The sequence below is a fragment of the Raphanus sativus genome, chromosome 2, assembly GCF_000801105.2.
Source record: "Raphanus sativus cultivar WK10039 chromosome 2, ASM80110v3, whole genome shotgun sequence".
Classification (NCBI taxonomy): domain Eukaryota; kingdom Viridiplantae; phylum Streptophyta; class Magnoliopsida; order Brassicales; family Brassicaceae; genus Raphanus; species Raphanus sativus.
The window spans coordinates 5,739,181-5,764,368 of NC_079512.1; the positions used below are offsets into that span (position 1 = coordinate 5,739,181).

The 25,188-nt window shown below is 34.7% G+C and overlaps 3 protein-coding genes and 1 pseudogene across 4 annotated transcripts; 1 reads left to right on the forward strand and 3 right to left on the reverse strand.

Moving 5' to 3' along the window:
• The first annotated feature begins 2,230 nt into the window (after positions 1 to 2,230).
• Positions 2,231 to 3,617, forward strand: LOC108839660 (uncharacterized). The gene is made up of 4 exons (XM_018612411.2): positions 2,231 to 2,382; positions 2,510 to 2,636; positions 2,962 to 3,034; positions 3,122 to 3,617. The coding sequence occupies exons 1-4, from the start codon at positions 2,355 to 2,357 to the stop codon at positions 3,377 to 3,379; spliced, it is 486 nt and encodes a 161-aa protein (XP_018467913.2). The 5' UTR covers positions 2,231 to 2,354; the 3' UTR covers positions 3,380 to 3,617.
• A 510-nt stretch (positions 3,618 to 4,127) lies between these two features.
• On the reverse strand, positions 4,128 to 7,919 carry LOC108816578 (uncharacterized). Of its 2 annotated transcripts, none has more exons than XM_018589158.2 (15): positions 7,685 to 7,919; positions 7,104 to 7,448; positions 6,925 to 7,002; positions 6,795 to 6,850; positions 6,343 to 6,462; positions 6,178 to 6,248; positions 5,999 to 6,092; positions 5,698 to 5,901; positions 5,370 to 5,621; positions 5,163 to 5,271; positions 5,018 to 5,085; positions 4,870 to 4,939; positions 4,726 to 4,800; positions 4,548 to 4,639; positions 4,128 to 4,458 (listed from the first exon to the last, which is right to left on the reverse strand). In XM_018589158.2, exons 2-15 carry the CDS (start codon positions 7,428 to 7,430, stop codon positions 4,383 to 4,385), a joined length of 1,692 nt encoding a protein of 563 aa, XP_018444660.1. In that variant the 5' UTR covers positions 7,431 to 7,448; positions 7,685 to 7,919; the 3' UTR covers positions 4,128 to 4,382. The 2 variants fall into 2 exon arrangements, with proteins under 2 accessions (XP_018444660.1, XP_018444653.1); XM_018589151.2 differs by having other exon boundaries at positions 7,104 to 7,466.
• A 5,265-nt stretch (positions 7,920 to 13,184) lies between these two features.
• On the reverse strand, positions 13,185 to 13,897 carry LOC108832107 (uncharacterized; annotated as a pseudogene).
• Positions 13,898 to 23,005: 9,108 nt separating this feature from the next.
• LOC130508483 (uncharacterized) lies at positions 23,006 to 23,992 on the reverse strand. Its single transcript, XM_057004019.1, has one exon. The coding sequence runs from the start codon at positions 23,990 to 23,992 to the stop codon at positions 23,006 to 23,008; it is 987 nt and encodes a 328-aa protein (XP_056859999.1).
• Between the last annotated feature and the right edge of the window lie 1,196 nt (positions 23,993 to 25,188).

The following is a 25,188-nucleotide window of genomic DNA, read 5'->3' on the forward strand; positions in this document are numbered from 1 at the left end:
TGTTACAACTTTTTTAAATAGTCTAAACTATTTCTTAATATTTTGTATGTACACTTAAAATTCTTAACTTTAATTTTTATATATATTTGTTTTCATAGCTAATATATTATTATATAATAAAACTAATTTATTTATTAACCCGCAATTCATCTGCGGTTAATCCAACGATCCAGTGATTCGGTAAATCATATGATTCAGTGTGCGGGTCGGGTTTCAAAACAATGGTTTATAGAATTTTTTTGTATTTCATGTTGACGATGGAGAATATAGCCTCTACAATTCTCCTTCTTTAACGCAATTGACGTAATCATTCATATAATTAATCCAGAAATCACATTCATCCCACCATTTTCTATTGAATGCTTCTTTTTTTTTTGAATGAATGTAAAGTTTTACTCAAACAAATTTTTTTTTACAACAAGTGCAACAATTTTGAATCTATTAAAAAACAATCTCAAAAAACCGAAAACTCTTCTCAACAAGCTAACCTCTTCTATTATCAAGAAATCAAATCCAAATTTTCCCCCTCAAGCTTGACCATGTGAAACAAGTCAAGCTTGGAAAGCCATGAGATTCTCCTCATTAAAACTCTCATTAGAGAAAACCCAATTGGATGCTTCTTTAGTTTCTGCTTTCTCAGTTTCATTGTATATGTATAGATGATGTGAGAGTTCGGACGATACTCCCTTTACTTTTTCCAATTCAATCATTGTCGAATTCCAGTTTCATTGCTCGGAGTTAAAGACAAATCAGTGTACAGATGTTCAAACTAGGTTACAACAATTTTGGCACTTGAAATGTTAAGAAAGGAGAAAGATATTGGGGTTGATACGTTGTTGATTAATGGAAAGATACACCAATTTCTTATTTCAGTTTACCAGTTAATGATTACTTATTTTTAAAGTAGCAGTTTTCTTATGCATCATCTCTTTTCTCAGGTGGTGCTTTTACATGTGTTAATCAATTTTCTCAGGTTTAACACTTTTAAACATTTTTTGAAAAAAGCTCAGTTTATGACACGAGTATTTAAGATTCCAACTTAAAAAACTTTTTTACGACTATTAATTTTTATTCTATTTTTATTAAATCGATTAGTAACAACTACTTATGCTATTTTACTTTGAACTAAATAACTTCAAACAAAATAATATATTACGGTCGCTAGTCATTATAACAAAATCAGATTTTTTTTTTTTTTACATATTTTCATTTTACATATTTTCTTTACTAAGATCATATAATAAATTATAAATTTAAGTAAGAAAAAAACATACAAATCCGGAGCGTAGCGCCGGAATATCACTAGGTTTTATATAAATTAAGATAATTTAGATGATGTCAAAAAAACATTAAGATAATTTAGATATTTCATAGTATTTTAATTTTTTTTTATAATTTGTTTTATTTTTTATTCGGATACTTTTAATTAGTTTAGAGAAAACTCTCAAAATATCATTCATCCAAAGGTAAAATGAAAATTATATCCATTTTTATAACTAAATGATTAGTTAACTATACTAATATATATATATATATATATAGATATATGTAATAATTATACAATAAAAATATATATATTAGTTGCGTTTTTAGTATATGGAGTTGGATTTAGGGTTAATGTCTAGGATTTTGAATCAGTTCTTTTACCAAAAGAGTTTACAAAGAGAAAAATGACAAAAAAATCATTAAAGATGTAAAAAACTCTTCTATGCTTATTTTATAAATAGTTAAATATACATAATTATTTAAATAAATATTTTTATTATTATTATTGAATAAGAAGTTTTTGGATTCAATTTTTTATCGAAATTGTTTTCAACTTTTTTTCAAAATTTATTTTGAAATCCAAAAATTCTTATTGAAACTATTTAAAAATTATTTTAAATTGTTAGTATTTTATTTATCTTTAAGATCTTAAATTTAACCCCAAAACTTCACTGTTCAAGCGTAAATTGTAAATCGAAATTAGTTAATTTTACGGATACAAATGTCTATTTATCTTTTAATAAAATTTATTTTAGTTATTTTGACCTTTAAAACCTATATTTGTGATAGAAAATATTTAAGCTCTACAGAATTTTTCTTTTTTTTGGTCAAAAAGAATTTGTCATTTTTACATATGCAATTTATGTGACAATTCTTTTTATGCGATTTTCCCAAAACTTGTGTCATGGAATATCAGTTTTGAAAAGGGTAAAATGGCTAAAAGTCTTGACACCTCATACCGAATTGGGCCTAAGTGAAACAGAGGATGACGCCTCCACTCAGATCCACAGAATAGCTTTTAAGGACTAAAAAGAAAAAATCAATTAGCAAATCAGATTTGCACATCAGACAAGAAGAAACTCATCGCCATGGGACAAGTCTTCGACAAGCTCCGAGGTTAGTTATCTCTTCTCTCCTCTTCTCTTCTCTTCTCTTCTCTTCTCTTCCAGTTTTGTAATATGCGTTGAATAGCTTCTTATGTGAGATATGTATAAATATTTGAAACGCGATTGGTAATTCACAGGTAAGCAGTGGAGGCAAAAACAGGTACAGGCGATATGTGATCGGGTTTTCGATCGGTTCAAGCTTGAAACCGGAAGAGCCAATCTCTCGTTTGAAGAGCTATACATTGCCGTGCTTCTCGTCTACAAGTAAGATGTTCAAATCTTTTAGAACAACAACATTGTAATCATCATAGTTCTTTTTTTAAAGAGAATTTCAATTTTACCACAAATTTTCGTTTTTACAAAATAACAATTTTCATAAATACTTTAAATTTGTGATAAAAAGTTAAACTAAATCTACTAACTTATTTATAAATATTTTAAAAGAATTTATTAAACATTTATAGAAATTTATAACAACAATAATTATTAAGTTTTAAATCCAAGTATTCTGATATTTTTGATTGAATGTGTTTAAAAAAATGATAGTTAAATTAGAATATTTTAATCAATTTCTTTTTTCTTTTATCAGTGACATAAACAAGCGATTGCCCGGTCCTCATTTCGATCCGCCTTCTAAGGATCTTGTCCGGAGCATTATGACGGTAATTTCTAGAGACCACACGCGGTTAGTTTTGCAATTGTGTTCAATCTGAATGCTCATAAGTATGATGGTTCTTGTGAAAAAATAGGAGTGTGATATGAACTTGGATGGAGAAATTGACCGGGAGGAGTTTGTGAAGTTTATTGAGCTGCTTTCGACCGACACGTTGGCGGTTGTGAGTCAGGGTTTGATCATATCGTTGATCGTGGCTCCCACCGTGGCTATTGCTACAAAGAGGGCAACGGAAGGTGTCCCAGGAGTTGGGAAAGTGGTGCATAAGCTGCCTACTTCAGTGTATGCTTCTCTTGTGACCCTTGCAGTGGTGTGGGTGAATTCCTCCGAATAACTTAGTTGATGAGGAGTTGCAAAAAGCTTTGCTACAAAATAAATGTCATGTCCTTTTTAGTCTACTATTTATTACAAGAACTTGTTCTTTTATCACGCAAATATAGAATAACGCAAGGGTTGAGTGAAAACAGTTTTATTATCCTTTGTATGTGTTGTGGGTCTTGGTTTCCCTTTGTATATCCCTGTCCTCTCTTTCAAAGTCCAAAGAAAAAGAAAAAAAAAACATGATTGCTTTATGGTAAAGTGGTTGCCTGATTGGTCATTCACAAAACCTGAGTCGCTGTTTTCAGTCATGTATTATTACTACATGGCTCTCACTTATGAATGTTGTTAAGAATCTTAGACATGTTCTTTATTCATTAATCTGTAAATGATTCGCTTCAACAGTTTGTTTATAGAGTTCCCAAGAAACATGTAAATCTTCCTCTGTTACGAAACAAGATTCTTCCATGTAAAACCATGTCCAATGGTTTATACTATTTTTTACCCTAAAATAAAATAACTGTATGATAAAATTTGAGTTTATTCTAATTGTTTTCTATTTTAAAATAAAAAATAAAGTGAAGAGCAAAAGAAATAAACAAATTATTTTAGTAAACTTATTTTTTACTCTATTATAGAGTGAGAAATAGAGTACCATTTTTTCATTAGAAAATAAAGCAGAATTGGAAATGATTTAAATTAGAACATGACCCAAACAATGCCATGGACTGCGTAATCTTTCAGCAAGCAAGAACAAAGACATAAGCAAGGGAAAAGAGAAGTCTTTCGCTGTAACTATTAACAAGATTCACTAGAATACATCAAAAGCTAAGAGAGGGTTTTATTTTGCTCCCAGCATCAAACACAAAAAGGGTAAGAAAAAGTCTTACTTAGATCAAACATAAAAGAATAAACAAATATTTGCACAAAAAGCAACAACACATCATTACAATTGACTGGATAAAGTAAAAAAAACTGTCTTGATCATATTTTTCAAGACTTTGGGATGAGGTTTGATTTCATGGCCGTTGATACACATACTTGGTTCTTGGGTCAACGATTAGACCTTTCCCTCCGTTAACTTCAAGATCATGCCTGCCAAGTTCCACACAACACAGTAAATTATAACAAATCCAGCAACTGAAGTAACACTTAAAAGAGTGATGAGTAGAGTAAACCGTAACTGGAAAACAAAGTCTGGGATCGTCAGCTGCTCACGAGGAACATATTTGAACAGCTGCAGAAGCCTGTCCGCATATACAACTTTCTTCCAAACCTTTATTAAGACATACCAAGGTCAGAAGAGTGACATTAACTCTTGGGGGAAAAGGCTGAACCTTGACATAAGTTACGGAAGTTTACCACATTATCAACGAACAATTGCATTGCTACGATTGTTGCTTTCAAATGAAAAGTTGGATGAAGAACATATATTGCCTGGAGGAAGCATAGAGATTGATTAGTATTTAACCAAGTAGGAGGGCTGGAGTAAGTGTGGTTCCATACCTGAAGGTTACGCTGGTGTTTTCGACCAAGTATCTGTTGTAATCTTTTCATCCATCCTAAATCTGGCTGGCTGCTCATTTAACATGGCAAAGGCAAAGATATGTTAATGAAGCTTGTAAAGCGTTTAAGGGTCTAAGAATGAACTTACACTTGTAAAGATGCTGCAGAGTGGAAATAGACAATCGAGTAAGGCTTTTGTATCAAAGGTTCAAACTCCTGTCAACATGTACCAAATGCAGTATCGTCAGAACATCAAACAAGATAGCAGTGAGTTGAAGAGCCAATGTGCTTACCTTTATAACATATAGCACAAAACGCTCTAGATCAAGACATCTCAGCAAGAAGTGAGCTCCTACAACAACCATTACAGGATGACCCTCGGTGTCAACACCACCACGGTAGCTGAAGAAACGAAAAACAAACAGAAAAGGGCTTTGTCAATGTATAATTGTATAGTCATTAGCTTTATGCAGGCAAAGGGATGAGAGAAGAAGCCATACACAATTTTCATCTCTGCAATTTCCGAGAGGTTGAGAGAATTAGCTTTTGCTAAGTATCGAGAATGAAGCGAGTATTCCTCTGCAGCAGAGAGAGGAGGTCCCCCGAGATCACCAAACCCTAGCAGTTTAACAAAGTTGAATCCGCTCTGTGCTTGTGCAGTCTTCTCCCACTGTTCCTTGCGCCTCTCGTCTGGATCTTTAATCAAAGACATGAAGGCAGGATCCAAATACGAATCAAGATGATTCGAGTTCCTGTAATAATCAACAAAGTGTAAAAGACGAGGGAGAGACAATAAAGGGTGAAGCAGTCAAGAGTTCATTCACCAACCTTCGTACCAAAGCAAGATCAGTGGAAGAGCGATCCACTAGAGCTGGAAAAGACCTGTCTTGAGGTTTGTTTGGCAGCGCCTGTATTCTGATTTTACGTTCGTCTATAACCGTCTCACCATTTTCATCACCAACATCAGCAGGGAGCTTTGAGATGGCAACCTCCTCCTCGTGCTCATCTCGAGGAAAGTAGAGTGGAAGTAATCTAATATATTTAGAAAACGTTACATTGGTTTCTGCATCACATGACTAATATGGATCATGATGGTATGTAACGACTCATATCATATTACTATTATTACCTTTTGTATATCTCTGTATCAGAGGTTGTGGTGGTACAGAAAACAACGGCACTGATTTTATCTTTATGCTTCTCTAGAAAGCGACGTACAGTTCCTGGGGATCACGCAAGAAACATGACTAGGAAACATTGAAGGTTATTTACTGAAAGTAATGAGACCCTGTTCAAGAACGGTCTTACTGATGGCAACATGAGCAGCTGGTTCTCGGGGGTAGTTTTTGGCTTCTGTGTATATACAGTCCATAGCAATACTGTAATGTAAACCAAAATCAAGTTTTTGAGTTTAAGAATCAAAGAACAATACAAAAGTACTAATAAATAAGGAAAAACTTTTACTGCACACACCTTTGAAGCGCATTATCTATGAGAAGCTCCAGACAAGATCTGTAGCAGTGACTTAGAGCATTCTCAGCAGCTGTATGATACTTCACTGCATACTTGGGTCCTACTGTGTGGATAACCCTCCTGAACAAGAAACCAAAAAAAAAAAAACATTTCTTGGAATTTGGGATTTTAGAGACTGACAAACCGATTCCACAGCCACAATGAAAAGTTTGGTATTTAAAAGGTAACATAACATGCCTGTCCACCTTAATTTCGAAAATTCCACAGAAATTACAAAAAGTAGTACTCACAAGGCATGGAAAAAGTGTATAAATTCAACATTGGAGCAGCTCAAACATAGGGACACAGATATAGATGAATAACATAGTATAGAGTGAATTCAAGGATATCATAATTTCTATTTTTTTTTAGCCTTCTAGGGAGAGTGAATTTATCTTTCCTTCATCAGTTACCTCGCAGGTAGGTCATAGGCATTTGTTACTTTCGCCATCCCTGTCCGGCATCCACCCTGTCAAGATAATACACAATGTAATAACGCTAAAGAACTCTGCTTTGGAGAAGAGTGAATGAAACTGTTCGTACCAGTGTAGCACACTGTTCAGCTAGGCCAGGTCCAGCAGCAGCATGTAAACCAGGACTGCTATGCGCCTCATCCAAGTTCTGTCCAACCAAAAAAACTCGACCACATCAAAAAAAAAAAAAAACAACACGCCTCCTTACAGTAAAAAAAAAATTCACTTGATGATCTCAGCTTTTTATACCTCGTTGGTGGAATTCACAACGGCATCAACCTCGAGGTTCCAAGGCTCACCTCTCCAGAGATAAATCTTGGAGTTAATCTCGTGATCAACGGGGAACTTAGACACCATCATCCCATTCCCTCCACCTGCTTCAGAGGAAGAAGAAGCCAGAGGGTTTGCGTAGCGAGGATTAGAATGCGATGATGGGTCTCCTCCTGCTTCACCTTCCAGGGACCTCTGCTCAACGTCACTCCATCTAGGAATCTGATCCAGAGTCACAACGTAGTCAGCGCTCTCTGTTGGTGTTCCTCCACGAGAGGTTGTCGCCGTGGGCACGGCCTGGTACATCCTTCCTTGCAGATAAAACTAAAAAAAACTTATACACTGCATATGGGAGACAAAACCAAACACACACAGACAAAGAAACAAGAAGGAATCATTAATAGTCATAACTGAGATCAATCAAATGTACAAATTGAAACAACATCAAAAGATCATAAAGATACAAACTTTAGATGTCGGAAACTGCGAGATGACAAAATTACATTCGAAAGTTTCGATCTTTCACTAAAATTTGACGGAAAATGAAGAAAATTATTTACCTGAAAATTTGATCACGAAGGGGATCGAAGGTAACCCTAATCAGAAACGCTACTTCATATGTGTCGACAAAGGGAGAACATAATAATAATTATTGATACAGCTGTGATAGATAGATAGATAGAGAGAGTAGATGGTGGTGGATCGATGATGATGAGGTTGCGGAAGACATCAACCGGTTCTTCTTCTTACAAATTAATTAAATCCCAAAAAGGAAAAAGGAAAAAAGAAAAACGTATACGAATGTTGGGTGTCGTTTACGGGAATATACCTCAGCTCGAAACCTCTCTCTCACTCGGAAGGTGTTAACAATCAGATTCGTTAACGTTAGTTAAGACCCTCGTTATCTGTGATTTGTGGTAGACTGGTAGGTAGTAGGGTTGCAGTTAGTTTTGGTTCGGGTGGTTCGATCTTTGGTTAATTACTTAATTTGATTCACTCGTTTACTTCGATAATTAGTTAATTTGTTTTTTTTTAAAGAAAAACGAAAGTTTTGATTTTTCTATTTAGTTATAGTTTACGTTTTGATTTAAAAATTAGTGTTGGATAAGCTTCAAACATAGCTTAGGAAACAAGTTATTCATAAAAGGAGGTTTGAATAACTAAAAAAGAAAAATTTGATTTAGATTTATGTTAAGTTTTTAGATCACATTGTAATATGTTAAGCTAAGACCTTATATATAGAGATCTATAATGCAAGATGATCTCAAGAAGTTAAGAGATTAATAAAACGAAGAAACTGTTTTATTAACAAGCTTTCATATTTACATATTCGATCCTTAGGCGACTTCATTTGGTATCAGAGCTTAGGTTTTTGTGTGATTGTGAAATCGAGAAGCTGTATCCATGGCTGATACAAAAGCTCTAACAGAGATGAAGCCACTAGGAAGAAGAAAAGACTTTCCGAGTGCTGTAATCTCCGATGCTCAATACGACGAACTACACTGTTTGGGCAAAGAGGATGAAGATTATGTTAAAAGTTCACAAAGTTTGGGGTGCAGTAGACCCAGGCACTGACGACGAAGAAAGAAACGACCTCGCAACGGGACTTCTGTTCGGTTCAATACCTGAAGCGATGGTTTTACAAGCCGGAGAAGATGACTCCCCTAAAGTCATATGGGAAGCCATTAAAACCAGAAACCTTGGTGTTGAACGCGTTAAAGAAGCTCGTCTACTAATGCTGATGAATGAATTCGATCGATTAAGTATGGAAGACTCGGACAGTATAGATAACTTCACGAGCAAGTTAACAGAGCTTGCATCAAAAGCGTCCTCGTTGGGACAGAGCATTGATCAACCAAAGCTCGTGAAGAAACTTCTCAACAGTCTACCAATGAAATTCATTCACATGACAGCATCAATAGAGCAGATGCATGATCTAAACAAAACCTCGTTTGAAGATATTATTGGAAGACTCAAAGCATATGAAGAACGAGTCAAAGGCAAAACTGCATATGATCAACAAAACAATTTGTTGTTCTCAAGCACTGAAACATCAAGCGATCAGAACTCGAGAGGCAGAGGAAGAGGATCATATCGTGGTCGTGATCAAGGAAACAGAGGTAGAGGACGAGGAAGAAGCAACACTGGCGAGGGGAACAAAGAGAAGAAATACTACTCCCAGATCACATGCTTCAATTGTAAGAAGAAGGGAAACTTCAAATCCGTGTGTCCTGAGAAGAAAGAAGAGAAACAAGAGCTCAACAAGACAGAGACTGAGGTAGCAGAAGCTGCGTTATACATGCATCAAGTTGTGTATCTCAACGAAGAGAAAGTCTTACCGAATTCACTAGAGCCAAGCAAGAAAGAAGATGGTATATGGTATCTAGACAACGGTGCGAGCAATCACATGACTGTGAAAAATCTTACTTCTCAGAGCTCAACGAGAACATCAAAGGAAAAGTCAAGTTCGGAGATGGCTCGTATGTATATATAAACGGCAAAGGATCTATTCTCTTTGAAGCCAAGACAGGGGAACAGAAGCTCCTAACCGACATATATTACATACCGAACTTGAAGAGTAACATACTAAGTCTGGGTCAAGCAACTGAACAAGGGTGTGACATAAGGATGAAAGAGGATTACCTCACCTTGAGAGATCCAAGCGGTAGACTTTTGGTGAAAGTTCAGAGAGCTTCTAATCGTCTATATAAGATATCACTCAAAGTCGGTAAACCTACTTGTCTACTCGCAAAGATCAAAGAGGAACCATGGAGATGGCACGCACGCCTTGGTCATTTAAGCTTCAAGACAATAAGGGCCATGGCAACACATGATATGGTTCGTGGCTTACCTGAAATACATGAAGATAAGCAGTTGTGTGACTCGTGTTTGGTCGGGAAGCAGACGCGTCACAGTTTTCCTGCAGCAACTGCATACAGATCTTCGGTTGCTCTCGAGCTATTACACGCTGATCTGTGCGGTCCCATATCGCCGGCAACACAAGGTCACAACAACTATATCTTCGTCATAGTTGATGATTGTACGAGATATATGTGGTCTATTTTGTTGAGAGAAAAGAGTGATGCCTTTGATAGATTCAAGAGTTTTAAAGCCCTTGTTGAGAGGGAAGCAAACAAGACAATCGGAACACTCCGTACGGACAGAGGAGGAGAGTTCACGTCAAAGGATTTCCAAGACTTCTGCAACAAACATGGCATCAAATGCCATTTAACAGCACCATATACTCCACAACAGAATGGAGTTGTGGAGAGAAGGAATCGTACTTTAATGGAGATGACTCGAAGCATGATGAAAGCTATGAAGGTACCGAACTACATGTGGGGAGAAGCCGTGCGACACGCAACATATGTGATCAATCGTGTTCCTACTAGAGCATTGAAGAATAAAACTCCATACGAAAGCTTGAAGGGAGGAAAGCCTAACGTAGCTCACATAAGAGTTTTTGGATGTGTTGCTCACGCGAAAGTAGATTCAGTTCATCTAAGGAAACTTGATGATCATTCTCAAGCTCTTGTTCATCTCGGAATCGAACCAGGAACGAAAGCTTATCGGCTTTATAATCCTACCTTTAGAAGGATAGTCGTAAGTCGGGACGTAATTTTCGACGAGAAGACTTGTTGGAATCGGAAGGGAGCTACTAAGGAAGGACAAGACGACTCTGGTATGTTCCGGATGACGTGGGGATTGACTGTAAACGAAGGGAATGGTCCGTTTATAACCAGCACACAACAAGAAGAAACCGTGAATGCAGAAACAGAGCAGCAAGAAGACGAAACAGGTGTTACACACGCAGAATTAGATGTAACACACAACGAAGAAGAAGAAGTTGATCAAAGCTCGACATAGGAAGTAAGGCGCTCAACTCGTCAAACAAGTAAACCTAGTTACCTAGATGACTACATTTTACTTGCTGAGATAGAATGTGAGCTGTTCCTTCATGTTATCAATGATGAGCCAAAGAATTTCCAAGAAGCAAAGGGAGATAAAAGATGGACGAAGGCATGTGAAAAAGAGATCCATTCTATCAACATAAACAAGACATGGACGCTAACAGACAAGCCAGCTGGAGCAAAGATCATCGGTCTCAAGTGGATCTTCAAGATCAAAAGAAACGCTGATGGATCTATCAACAAGTTCAAAGCGAGACTCGTAGCTAAAGGTTACGTACAAGAACATGGTATCGACTTTGATGAAGTGTTTGCACCAGTGGCTCGATTAGAGACCATAAGACTCCTGATTGGGTTAGCTGCTGCGAACAAGTGGGAGATTCACCATCTAGACGTCAAGACAACATTCTTCCATGGTGAGTTACACGAAGAAGTTTATGTGTCACAGCCTGAAGGGTTTGAAAAGAAGGGAGAAGAGCATAAGGTTTTCAAACTCTCCAAGGCCTTGTATGGATTGAAACAAGCTCAACGAGCTTGGAACATAAAGCTTGATCGAACTTTGAAGCAACTCGGCTTCAAGAGGTGTTCTAAAGAAAATTCGGTCTATCGAAAGGATGATAAAGGAAAGCTTCTTATCGTGGCTATCTACGTTGACAACTTGTTCATTACCGGAGACTCTACAAAAGAAATCTCAGAGTTTAAGAAGAACATGTCAAAGAACTTTGAGATGTCTGATTTGGGTCTTCTAACATACTACCTCGGATTGGAAGTAAGACAAAGCTCAAAGTACATCATGATCAATCAAGAAGCGTATGCGAGGAGAGTATTGGAGGAAGCTGCAATGGACGACTGCAACTCGACATTTATACCCATGGAGTTCGGTCTGCAACTCTCAAAAGGCCTCGAGGAACCTGAGATAGATGCTACATTGTATCAAAGGAGAATTGGCTGCCTCAGATATCTTATGCACTCAAGACCAGATATGTGTTACGCAGTGGGCATCTTGAGTAGATATATGCACGCACCAAGAACGTCACACGGCAACGCACTGAAGCAAGTGCTAAGGTATTTGAAGGGAACAGTCGGGTACGGATGATCTTACGAGCAAGGTGGATCAATGAATCTCGTGGGATATAGTGACAGTAGTCATAACACGGATCCGGACGATGGAAGAAGTACGGCAGGTCACTTGTTTTGTCTAGGAGAAACGCCAATCACTTGGTGCTCACAGAAGCAAGACACGGTGTCTTTAAGCTCGTGTGAAGCAGAGTATATGGCGGCAACGGAAGCAGCAAAGCAGGCGGTCTGGATACAAGATTTGATAAGTGAGATTACAGGAAAAGAGATGAAGAAGACGATGATACGAGTGGACAACAAGTCAGCTATATCATTAGCCAAGAATCCCGTGTTTCACCGTAGGAGCAAGCACATTCACAAGAGGTTCCATTTCATTCGTGAACGAGTAGAGCAAGACGAGATTGATGTGGAACATGTTCCTGGAGAAAAGCAGAAAGCGGACATCCTAACTAAAGCTTTAGTAAGAATCAAGTTCAAAGAGATGAGGGAGCTGATTCAAGTTCAAGACTTAAGCAAAGATGGCTTGAAGCTTAGAAGGGAGAATGTTGGATAAGCTTCAAAGATAGCTTAGGAAACAAGTTATTCATAAAAGGAAGTTTGAATAACTAAAAAGGAAAAACTTGATTTAGATTTATGTTAAGTTTCTAGATCACATTGTAATAGGTTAAGCTAAGACCCTATATATAGAGATCTATAATGTAAGATGATCTCAAGAAGTTAAGAGATTAATAAAACGAAGAAACTGTTTTATTAACAAGCTTTCATATTCACACATTCGATCCTTAGGCGACTTCAATTAGCTAATTTTGATTAAATTATATTAGTTTGGTCAAAATTGAAATATGATTTTGATTGAGTTTGGTATAAATCCGTATGGCGTATGATATGATTAGAAGTTTTTCTTCTAAACAAAAGTAAAAACCAAACTAACCAATCACCAAAGACAGATAACCAATTTACGAATTGAACCGAACTTTTAACCAAACACTAAGCTAAAACCAAAATTTTTGGTTCTGTTAGTTTCTGCAGGCCTGCGTGGTAGTTTTGCACCTTATTATGTTATTGATTGCAAGCTTTGGCATTGTATTTGTAATTTTGAGTTCTAGTACTCTTGTACAACTTTATGTAGTTTTGGTTTGCTGATTTGTGACATAATTGATGATTGATCATGTGTTTTAGTCTCTGCGTTTTACATGTTTAACAATCATTATCATCAGTTTAGAAAGAGAGTTTGACAATTTGCAATATTCAAAGGCATGTACATTGATTCTTCCCAGTTGTTCTCATGAGGTTTGCTTTCTCCTTAACCTTCAACTCTTCCTTCATTTGACTCTCATATGCATGTGTTCTTGCACTTGCAGCAATGATCTCAATGCGTTCATTATTGTCTATGAACCTCTGCTTCGCCTTCAGCTTCGCCTTTTCTACACCTCTCTTCACATTCACCACATACATTAGAGAGTCTTATAGTTGTGCAAGAATAGAGTGACAGAAGGAAGATGTACCTCTGTTCTATGAAGCTTCCTCTTCGCTTTTTTTTCTTTTTCTTGTCTTCCCATAACATAATCTTCCCGCTTAGCTTCTCGTACCTACAAATCTCAAACCCATTAATTAGGCTCTTATCCGCCTTGGAAACAAATCGTGTTCACTGAACCGTCATTTGAACATATGATCAGTTAAAAATAAAATAAAATAACACACACTTCTTTCTCGTTTTGTCCATCTCTCTTTCCTTCCATAGCTCCACGGCAGGTCCCATAGGCACAGAGTTTGCTCGCTGCTTCCTGGTTTCATATAACAAATATATATCAGAGCAGGGCCATGGAAAGCTAGTACAGATGCATACTACGGATATTGCAGTTTTACGCAAGGAATGTGTAGTTTGTGAAAAGCTGCTTACGCAATACCTTCCCCTTGATGCAAGCCATATAAGCTTAGGCCTCACAAAGGGTCTATAAACTTAATTCCCTATTAGGAATTCAAATTCAAAGAGATTATCCACTTTAATAGATGCTTTGTCACACAAGAAAAGTTTCTCTTATGTGACCCTTTTCTCTTTCTTTTGAAAAGTTTCGTTTCTTTTTGGGTGAGATTTGTTAAGCAATTCATGAATGTTTGCTATTGAGGAAGAATATTAGCTCAAAAGAAATAAACAGATACAAGTAACGAAATGATAGAATGTAGATGTATTTTGATTAAGATCCGTCCAACCACCATTTCTTAGACTCCACTGGATCGGAGTACTAAGCCAAATGTAATCTTGTTCTCTTTCGAGAAACAAGCCCAAGAACGTCCAACTGACTAACTGACTCTATTACTCTTAGGTCTTCTAATATACTGGAACCCAAGTACAATATATTTTTTATTAAGCACTTGTAACAACTTCTTTAAACAGTTAACGCCAGCTCATCATTTGATCCCACGTCTTCTTTCTTTCCCTCTTCTTTCCTTCTCCTCACGTAAACTCTCTTGAGCATATCAATACCCCCCATTAACAAGACTCAGCTTGTTCTCAAGTGAGAAACTTAACTGATGCTTCACTTCCTTCGCATGGATCCAAGATGTTTCATGAGCAGGCAAATGCTTCCACTTAAATCGATATGCAAAATTTTTAAAATCCACTTAATTGTGATAGAGAGAGGGAGTACTATTTCCCCTCTATTTATTGTAATAGAATATCACATTTGAACAAATGAAATGAAATCAAATCAAATAAAAATGAGTTGGGAAACAAATCAAATCTAAAATCTAAAACATGTGCTGAACGTTTCTAAATTACGCTCGTTAATATACAAAGTACAGTATATCTATCTATCTTATTAAAGTAGAAGTACTTTAAGCTTTTGTTTGGTAATAGGGATAGGAATTTAAAAAAAAAATTTGTTTGGTAACAAAGATAGTAGAGAATTTTGTATTTTCCTTATTTAAATGATAGATTTAAGTATTTAATGTTTTTTCCTAATTTAAATAATAGATTTCTTTAATAGAATGAATCTTAACCAAAATAAATTTTCTTATAATTTTTTTTGTTAACATTAAATATTTTTCAATACTTATTAATAAAATAATAAAATAAAATCACACATCAAAATCAATTTATATATCATATAAATAAAATATAAAATATTTTATTTATAAATTGTTAGTATAACACTTTTATAATATAAGTCCAATTAGTTATAAATATTAGATTTTTATATGATACACTGTGATATAATAGACGACTAAAAATCATATAATATAATTATTTAAAGTAATAAATAATTTTTTGTTTTAAAATGTTATACTAACAATTATGTAATACATATTAATTTATATATATATATATATATGGATATTATCATTAGAACAAAGAAAAAAATTGAAGTGAAAGCAAATATTTATACAGCCACGGGTCAAACTATAGAAATAAACAACAACGGCGTAAGATTTTTTTAAAAAAAATTATTTTAATTTCAAATATGTTTACATATTTTATTTATTTATAAATTATTTGATTTTTTATCAATAATGCTAAGATTTTAGAATTTGAAAAAATTATGACCCATCTCTATATTATTTTAATTCGGAATTTAAAATTTATATCAAAATATTTTTTTAACTTTTAATTTTTATTATAACTACAAATGTTAATTTTCAATTTAAATTTATGTTTAAATATTTTAAATATATCATTTATAAATTAAAAAAAAACTAAAAACATAAAATAAATACCCACCCGGTTGGGCGGGTCAAGATCTAGTTTTAAATTATAAAAGGTCGGCTCATTGGTTAATTGAATCTTGAACGCGAGTGTCATTTTCGAGAAGAGATTAAACGTGGCCGCATCAGGATCACGGATTCGCAATCTATCTCTCTTTCATATTTGTGATCATGATTCTCAGTTCTTTTTAAATGACTTTTTGATTTTATAATGTTAAATGATCATGTATATATACATGTTAACTAATACTCCCTCTGTTTTATATTAAGTGCCGTTTTAGAGAATTTTTTTCTTTGCAAAATAAGTGTCGTTTTAGAGTTTCACTGCAAAATTTATTAACTTTATTCTTCATTCTATTTTTCTATTGGTTGAATTGTATCGGTAATGATGTTTTTATATTGAAAATATGTAAAACTAAATGATTTCTTAATTCGTGTGCACAAATCTAAAACGACACTTATAATGAAACAGAGGGAGTGTAAATTTTTACTGCAGTTATATTCATGAAAATTGTATGATCAAATTCGAAGTTCAAGGTGCGTCTCTCCTGGGTAACTGCTGATGCCACTTGACTTATGTAACTTTATGACTCGATCTCGCACCATGGCTCCCACTTTTATCGACGTAGACTGGTCTGATTAATTAATAGTCCATATACTATCGCATAGTCATCTAAATAGTAGTTTGATTCTATAATTAAGTGGCAATAGCCATATTATTTGTTTGTTTATTTTTTATGTTTAGTATCTTTTTCCTCTATATGTTTATGATTTTTAACATTACATATCAGAATAATTTGTAGTAATTTTAGCAACATTCAAGTACAAAACCTTCTGGTTAATTACTATATAGATTAGCATGTGATTCGTGCAAAATTCCTATAAAATAACTTTGGGTTTTCGATAGCATGCTATTTAATCCGAAAATACGTTGTTGTACAAGTACATTGATTGATGCATGGTTAATGTTTTTACGAATTGTTATCATGTTATGGATAAATGTGGATCCTAGTGGAAAATAGAATTATTCTACATAAACGAAAATTTCTAACAGACGGAGAATGAATTCTTATTGTCGTTTCATTAAGGGAAATTTTAGCACGTAATACATAACTCAAACCAAAACTAAGTTTATAGTACTTTATATCCATAACAATTAACATGTTATGATATTTATATAATAATTGTTATTTTACATTTTCCTCTTTTTACCTCTTATTTTTAATTGATTTTATAAATTTAAAAGTTACTTATTCAAACTTTTTATTTACTTGTAGAAACCATAGATTTTTGTACAGGACATGTTTTCAATTTTGTAAAACTAACATATATTTATAAAATTGAAACTATACATCTATATTTAGTACTAACATATATAGTACTCAAGTAATTTCTTTCTCTTTCTTTCTTCATCCTCCTTTCCCTATCCTTTTCATTCTCTTTCTCTCACTCCCTCCTTCCTCTCTCTTTTCTTCTTCCTCTCCTTTTCTCATATACTTCCTATACTATATTATTATGACCATCAAATATAGATTAACATTTCTTTAATTTATATTATATCAACCAAACATAATTTTCATATGTTATACTATATAATTAAGCATATGTTCTCCTGAATAAAGATACTTTTTATTTAGACATTGTTTAAACTATATTAAACGCTACAAAAATAATATTAAGAAAATTAAAGTTTTCTCTATAGTTGTATTTCTGTTAAAACATTCTATTCTATATCAATATTATAAATAGAATAGTATCTAATTGTCGTGTGTGGCTTACAATTACAAACGCTCATGTGCTACATTGGTAAATTGACACAATTCTCAAGTCATGTATATATTGTTAATTCTTTTGTATTGTGGTTATAACTTATACCACAAAATTTTCCTTTTTTAAAGTCTAAACGGAAAATGTGAAGTACAAACACAAATAGCAATTGCTTATATTTGTTGTTTTCAGTTATCAAAAAAAAGTTGATGTTTTTACTCATGCTTGCGTTTCAAATGTTTGAACAACTTCATAAGAGTGTTTGCGTTTAACGGCTGCAAAATCTACTGTTCATGTTTCTATGTTTCTTTCTTTGAAAACTCTAGCGTTCATGTTTCTATTTCCAATAGGATTCGTACCCATTGCTACTTTCTAAGCATTATAGTACATATTTATTTTTTGTAACTACGAATGATATGTATATTGAATAACTAAATAAAAGGGTCTACGAGACTATATGAATATGATGAACTGTGGAAATAAAGTAGGAGTCACTCTTGCGTGTACGCACAAATGATTCTCGACGTAGCCATTCTAATAGCACCAATAGCGATAGATGAAACCCATAAATGGCAAATAAAAATATTGCTATTTGAATGTGTATACTAACACTTGATTATTCTGATTACACGTACACGGTGTATGATGATAACCCCCACAAGAAATGGACAAGGATTTTTTTTTTTTTTTTTGAAACTAAGGATTTTTTTTTAAATTACAACTCTAAACACACACACCCATACTAATATTACAGCTGTACATATATGTTGGTAGCGTACTAGCGTGTGGTACATAATTACATATGGTTACATGTTTTCAATACTATTCTAATAATGGTTAGACATCACCTAGAGATGCGTCTGGCTTTTAACCATTTGTTTTACTAATCGACTAGTCTGCTTGTATACTAATATAAAAATTCGATGTTGTTTAATTTTTACACTGAACGTTTACATGATTCTCGAAGATATGTGTTGATTAAGTGTGACCACGAATGTTTGTATACGAAAAAATTGCAATTATGGGAATAGAAACAACAGTCGTATATAAGATAATGATCATGATGATCGAGAAGTTCCACGTGGTTGGTTAATTGTTTGTGGATTACATTCGTTAGATTCTTGTCATATCCAACATGGACAAAACGACGCAGGAATCCACACTTAATTACTTTCAAGCACTAAATTTTCAATTTAATTTTAAAATATAACTATACTGTTCAGTTTTTATTTATGATTCTTTTTCTTAAAAACATTAAATTATGCGTATTTTTTATTTGCTATATCTGAAAGTACTTCCTTTTTGTTATAATTATATTATATATTGTTTCATCTTTATAAGTGTTATCGTATGAAAGTTTTACCTAAATAATAAATGTTACAAATATATGGAAAAGAAAAGTAAACATAAAGAAGAAGAACTATACCAAAGAAAAGAGAGAATTTTATTACTATCGTTCGAAAGGGGCACCTTACAAATGAACTCAAACGTTCAATATATAGAGAAGATATGAGACATATTTTACTGTGAAACATTAATAGAAATGAGATCCACTTTGAAGACAATACGTAAAGTATTGACTTTTGCAACACTCCCCCTTGGAGACCATCATCTTTAATGTTTTACCGTGCATTTTCATTGCCTCGTTAAAAACCTTTCTTTGGAAAACCCTGTGGGAAAAACCATAGTAAGGTAAAAAGAGTACAATTCAAAAACTCCCCCTTGAATAGACGATCATTGCAGGTTTTGTTGATGACGCATTCCAATATTGTAAACATGTTTTCTGAAAGTCGTAGTGGGTAGTGACTTCGTAAAGAGGTCTGCAGCATTGTCACAAGACCGAACATACCTAACTTCAATTTCTTTATTTTTCTCAAGTTCTTGGGTGTATGAGAAGAACTTTGGTGGAATATGTTTGGTTCTGTCACTTTTGATGTATCCTTCCTTCGTTTGAGCAACACATGCTGCATTGTCTTCATATAAGATAGTCGGTTCTGAATTGACGTTGATCCCACTACTTGAAAGTATGTGTTGACTTATTGATCTGAGCCAAACACATTCTCTACTTGCTTCGTGTAGAGCAATTATTTCAGCATGGTTCGAGGAAGTGGCTACAAGTGTTTGTTTCTGGGAGCGCCATGATATAGCAGTTCCTCCAACTGTGAAAACGTAACCAGTTTGTGATCGAGCTTTATGAGGATCAGATAAATACCCTGCATCTGCAAAACCAACCATTTCTCCGTTTGAGTTGTTAGGATAAAATAATCCTAAATCAATTGTTCCTTGGAGATAACGAAAGATATATTTGATCCCATTCCAATGTCTTTGTGTGGGAGATGCACTGAATCTTGCCAAAAGATTGACAGCAAATGATATATCAGGTCGAGTACAGTTTGCAAGGTACATAAGTGCTCCTATTGCACTTAGATACGGCACTTCAGGACCAAGTATCTCTTCATTTTCTTCATGTGGTCGGAAAGGATCATTTTCAACATTGAGTGACCTAACGACCATAGGGGTGCTTAATGGAGTTGCTTTGTCCATGTTGAATCGTTTCAATACTCTTTTCGTGTAAGTAGATTGGTGTACAAATATACCCTTTTGAGTATGTTCAATTTGTAAACCAAGACAATACTTTGTATGTCCGAGATCTTTCATCTCAAATTCCCCTTTTAAATACTCGGATGCCTGTCGTATTTCTCTTTGGGTCCCAATAATATTTAGATCATCGACATATACGGCAATTATTACAAATCCGGAAGATGTTTTCTTGATGTAAACACAAGGGCATATAGGACTATTTATATACCCTTCTTTAGTTAAATGCATACTGAGACGATTATACCACATACGTCCAGATTGTTTTAGGCCATATAATGATCTTTGCAATTTTATTGCACATAACTCCTTAGGTTTAGAACTTAATGGTTCTGGCATTTTAAATCCTTCAGGGATTCTCATATAAATATCAGTGTCCAATGATCCATATAGATATGCTGTAACGACATCCATTAGACGCATCTCTAGGTTTTGATTAGCCGCAAGACTCATCAAAAATCTAAATGTGATTGCATCCATAACAGGAGAATATGTTTCTTCGTAATCGATCCCAGGTCTTTGAGAAAATCCTTGAGCTACAAGACGAGCCTTGTATCTCGTCACTTCGTTTTTCTCATTTCTTTTCCGAACGAAAACCCATTTGTATCCAACTGGCTTCACAGCTTCAGGTGTGATCACAATGGGTCCAAATACTTCTCGTTTGTTAAGCGAATTAAGTTCGACTTGTATTGCATCTTTCCATTTTGACCAGTCATGTCTCTTTTGACATTCCGAGATAGATTTTGGTTCTGGATCATCACTTTCTTCATCTATCTCTTTTGAAACAAAGTAAGAGAAAAAATCATCAATAACATTCACTTTGTTTCGATTCCATATTTTTCTATCATGGATGTAATTAATAGAAATCTCATGATTTTCTTCAGTATCCTGATGTTCAATATTGTCACCATCCTCATGGTGCATTTCTTCCAAATTTTTTTCATGATTGGAAGGATTCTGTTTTTCCATCTCCTTTCGCTTTCTAGGATTTTTATCCTTAGAACCAACCGGTCTACCACGCTTCAAGCGTATTTTAGACTCTCGTGTATTATCTTCTACTCCACGTTCATGTGGGATTTCTATACGAGCAGGAGCATTTGCAGCCGGTATATGTGATTTTGTAACCGATTTGGTGTCTGCAAAAGCATCAGGTAGTTGGTTTGCGATGCTTTGTAAATGCATAATCCGACGGACTTCTAATTCTGATTGTTTTGTAGGAGGATCAAGGTGTAGTAAAGATGGTACACACCACTTAAGGTCCTTTCCTACTTGTTTATTTTCTCCCCCTAGAATTGGAAATATTTTTTCATCAAAGTGGCAGTCAGCAAAACGTGCCGTAAATACGTCACCAGTTTGCGGTTCTAGGTATCGTATAATTGATGGAGAATCACAACCAACATATATCCCCAATCTCCTTTGAGGTCCCATCTTCGTACGCTGGGGAGGTGCAATTGGCACATAGACAGCGCAACCAAAGATTCTTAGATGAGAAATATTCGGTTCTCGTCCAAATGCTAATTGTATTGGAGAGTATTTGTGATATGCACTTGGTCTCACCCGAATCAATGCTTCTGCATGCAAAATAGCATGTCCCCATACAGAAGTTGGGAGTTTTGATTTCATAATCAATGGTCTTGCAATTAGTTGCAGACGCTTAATTAATGATTCAGCCAAACCGTTTTGTGTATGAATATGAGCAACAGGATGTTCAACATCAATTCCAGTTACCAAACAATAGTCATTGAATGCTTGCGAAGTGAATTCACCAGCGTTGTCTAGTCTAACTCTCTTTATTGGATAATCAGGAAACTGAGCTCTTAGTTTGATTATCTGAGATAAAAATCTCGCAAATGCCACATTTCGAGAGGACAGTAGACAAACGTGTGACCATCTACTCGACGCGTCGATCATTACCATAAAATAATAGAATGGTCCACAAGGTGGATGTATAGGTCCACAAATATCGCCTTGAATTCGTTCAAGGAATTTTGGTAACTCTTTATCTATTTTAGTTGGCGATGGTCTTGTAATTAACTTTCCAAGAGAACACGCCGTACATGTCATTTTATTCCCCTGATATACTTCTTGGGGTTTCAGTGAATGACCATGTGAGTTCTCAATGATTTTTCGCATCATTGTGGTGCCTGGGTGACCAAGACGATCATGCCATAGTGTAAAATCGTTAGAGTTTTCTTTAATCACAAAATGTGATTCAATGGCACTTATAGATGTATGATGCAGACCAGAAGGGAGTTTTGGTAGTTTTTCCAATACTTTTTGTTTTCCCGATTTCTCATGAGTAATATACATATACTTCTTTCCAACCTCAGTTGCAGACTGAGTATCAAATCCTTGAAGATATATGTCTTTAAAACTCAACAAATTCCTTTTAGAATTTGGAGAAAAGAGTGCATCCTTTATCGAGAATATCGTCCCATTAGGTAATGCGAAATGGGCTTTACCAATCCCCTCAATCAAATCTGCAGGACCTGATATTGTGTTAACAGTGATATTTGTCGGTTTTAGTTCAGAAAAGTATTTTCTGTGTTTCAGAATAGTGTGCGTTGTTCCACTATCTGGTATACAAATATCTCTAGCATTGACCTTGGTTGATGTTCCATTTGCAATGTCCATTTCTGAGACAACAAAAGAATTAACATAAATAAGATAATATTATTCATAAAATATTACACATTATTGGTAAACATTAAACACACAACAATTATGCATAAGTAGGTGAAAAACACACAATAATTATACATTAATCTTCCACAGGAAATAATTATTTATGGTATAATTGTGGAATTTCAAGAGTCACATGATGGGCACTTAAGCGTCCGTGATAGCGGTCTCCTCGAAATCATTCACAAAGTCAGACGCATCGAGGTGCGTTGTACCCTCAGAATGTTCCGCAAAGTTTACCTCCTTTTCTTTCCCTTTGACGGACTTCTTGTACAGATCACAAAGGTGTGCAGGGGTACGACATATACGAGACCAATGTCCCTTAGTACCGCATCTGAAACAAGCATCTTCTCGCTTCTGGGAGGTACTTCCTTGTTGTTCTTTTCCCTTAGGGGATTGTTCAGAGCGGACCCACTGGAATGACTTCCTATCCTGTGGATTGTACTTTCGTCCACGTCCACGGTAGTTTTGACGACCACGTCCGCGACCGCGAAAAGCCTTATTTTCCTTTGCTGGTTTCTTCGCATCTAATGCGTTTGCTTCGGGAAACGCTTTGGAACCAGTTGGACGAGTCATGTGATTCTTGATAAGAAGCTCGTTGTTCTTTTTTGCTATGAGAAGTGCCACAATCAAATCCGAAAATTTGGTATATCCCCGCAACCTATATTGTTGTTGCAGGGTGATGTGGCTCTTGTGGAATGTGGTGTATGTCTTTTCAAGCATTTGAGACTCGGTGATTGTATCACCACAGTATCTCAATTTAGCCACAATTCCTAACACAGCAGAATTGTAATTCATCACTTTGTCGAAATCTTGGAACCTCAGACTCTGCCATTCATCTCGAGCAAGTGGAAGTGTTATGTCTTTCTGATGATCAAAACGATCTTTCAGAGACTTCCATAGCTCTTTAGGATCTCTCATATTGGCATAGTCATAAATAATACTTTCATCAAGGTGTCTTCTAAGGAAGATCACCGATTTCGCTTTGTCTTGAGGTGTTGAAGTATTATCCTCTTTAATGGTCTCAGATAAACCAAGAGATTCAAGATGAAGTTCGACATTTGTAACCCATGAAATGTAGTTGGTGCCCGTGATGTTTAGAGCGGGAAATTGAATTTTCTCCATGTTTGCCATTGATTTTCTAAGACACAAAATAATAAATTTTATTAGAATTTCATTAATTTTATATGGAACCGATTACATTGATAGTACATGCAATTATTAGTAAAAATAATGCTAACAAACATAATCCGATGTTAATGCCAAAATATTCATGAGTGGATCCTTCAACTAAAATAAAATACATAGACGAAAAAATAAAAATCGCACATAAAACTAAAAACAATCGAATCATCATTTTTTTTTTTTTAATGAAAATAAGAGGAGAGCGATTTGAAAATATTTAAGAGAAGATGAAATGTTTTGGATGGGAGAATGAAGTGAAAATGAGTTGTATTTATAGATGAAAAATACTATTCATTAGCCGTTAACTAGCCGTTTAAAAAGTAATTTTTTTTTTTTATATATTATTATTATAATTTTAAATTTACATACGACCGTTGGAAGTAAAAGCATAAAGTAAAAACTAAACAGAGATCAATAGCGAGCAATTATAGAATTTATCAGTTTAAATATAAATATAGGTGAATATATATATATTTTAACAACTAAATATATTTAGTTATATATGGTGATAAAATTATCTAACAGGTTTAAAATGAAAATATTAATGTGATCAGATTTATAAAATAATAAATTATGATAACAGAGTCATATATTGTAAAATAACAAATTAAACATTTAGGCGGTATACCGGCCATTATGGTGCCATAAGCAACCATTACAAAATTAACAATAAGAGACGGGGCGGCAGGGCCGCACTCCGGTAATCAGAAACATAATAAATAAATGGAGGCCCCACTCCGAACATAATAATCAGAAAAGAAAATTTTAGTAGTAGAGTGATCGTGCTGATAACGTGTTATAATTATATTATATATTGTTTCATCTTTATAAGTGTTATCGTATGAAAGTTTTACCTAAATAATAAATGTTACAAATATATGGAAAAGAAAAGTAAATATAAAGAAGAAGAACTATACCAAAGAAAAGAGAGAATTTTATTACTATCGTTCGAAAGGGGCACCTTACAAATGAACTTAAACGTTCAATATATAGAGAAGATATGAGACATATTTTACTGTGAAACATTAATAGAAATGGGATCCACTTTGAAGACAATACGTAAAGTATTGACTTTTGCAACACTTTTAACAAAAAGGGGACCTCATACTGGGCTCATATAATTTATTGCAAATCAAACAGAGCGT

Bases quoted from the DNA above. Each gene is read 5' to 3' on its own strand.
- LOC108839660 (XM_018612411.2), top strand. From the start codon at position 2,355: ATGGGACAAGTCTTCGACAAGCTCCGAG. The intron at 2,383-2,509 runs GTTAGTTATCTC...GGTAATTCACAG, and splicing joins AGTCTTCGACAAGCTCCGAG to GTAAGCAGTGGAGGCAAAAA. The intron at 3,035-3,121 runs GTAATTTCTAGA...GTGAAAAAATAG, and splicing joins TTGTCCGGAGCATTATGACG to GAGTGTGATATGAACTTGGA.
- LOC108816578 (XM_018589158.2), bottom strand. From the start codon at position 7,430: ATGTACCAGGCCGTGCCCACGGCGACAACCTCTCGTGGAGGAACACCA. The intron at 5,902-5,998 runs GTAATAATAGTA...TAAATATATTAG, and splicing joins GATACAGAGATATACAAAAG to ATTACTTCCACTCTACTTTC. The intron at 5,622-5,697 runs GTTGGTGAATGA...TGATTATTACAG, and splicing joins GATCTTGCTTTGGTACGAAG to GAACTCGAATCATCTTGATT.
- LOC130508483 (XM_057004019.1), bottom strand. From the start codon at position 23,992: ATGGCAAACATGGAGAAAATTCAATTTCCCGCTCTAAACATCACGGGC.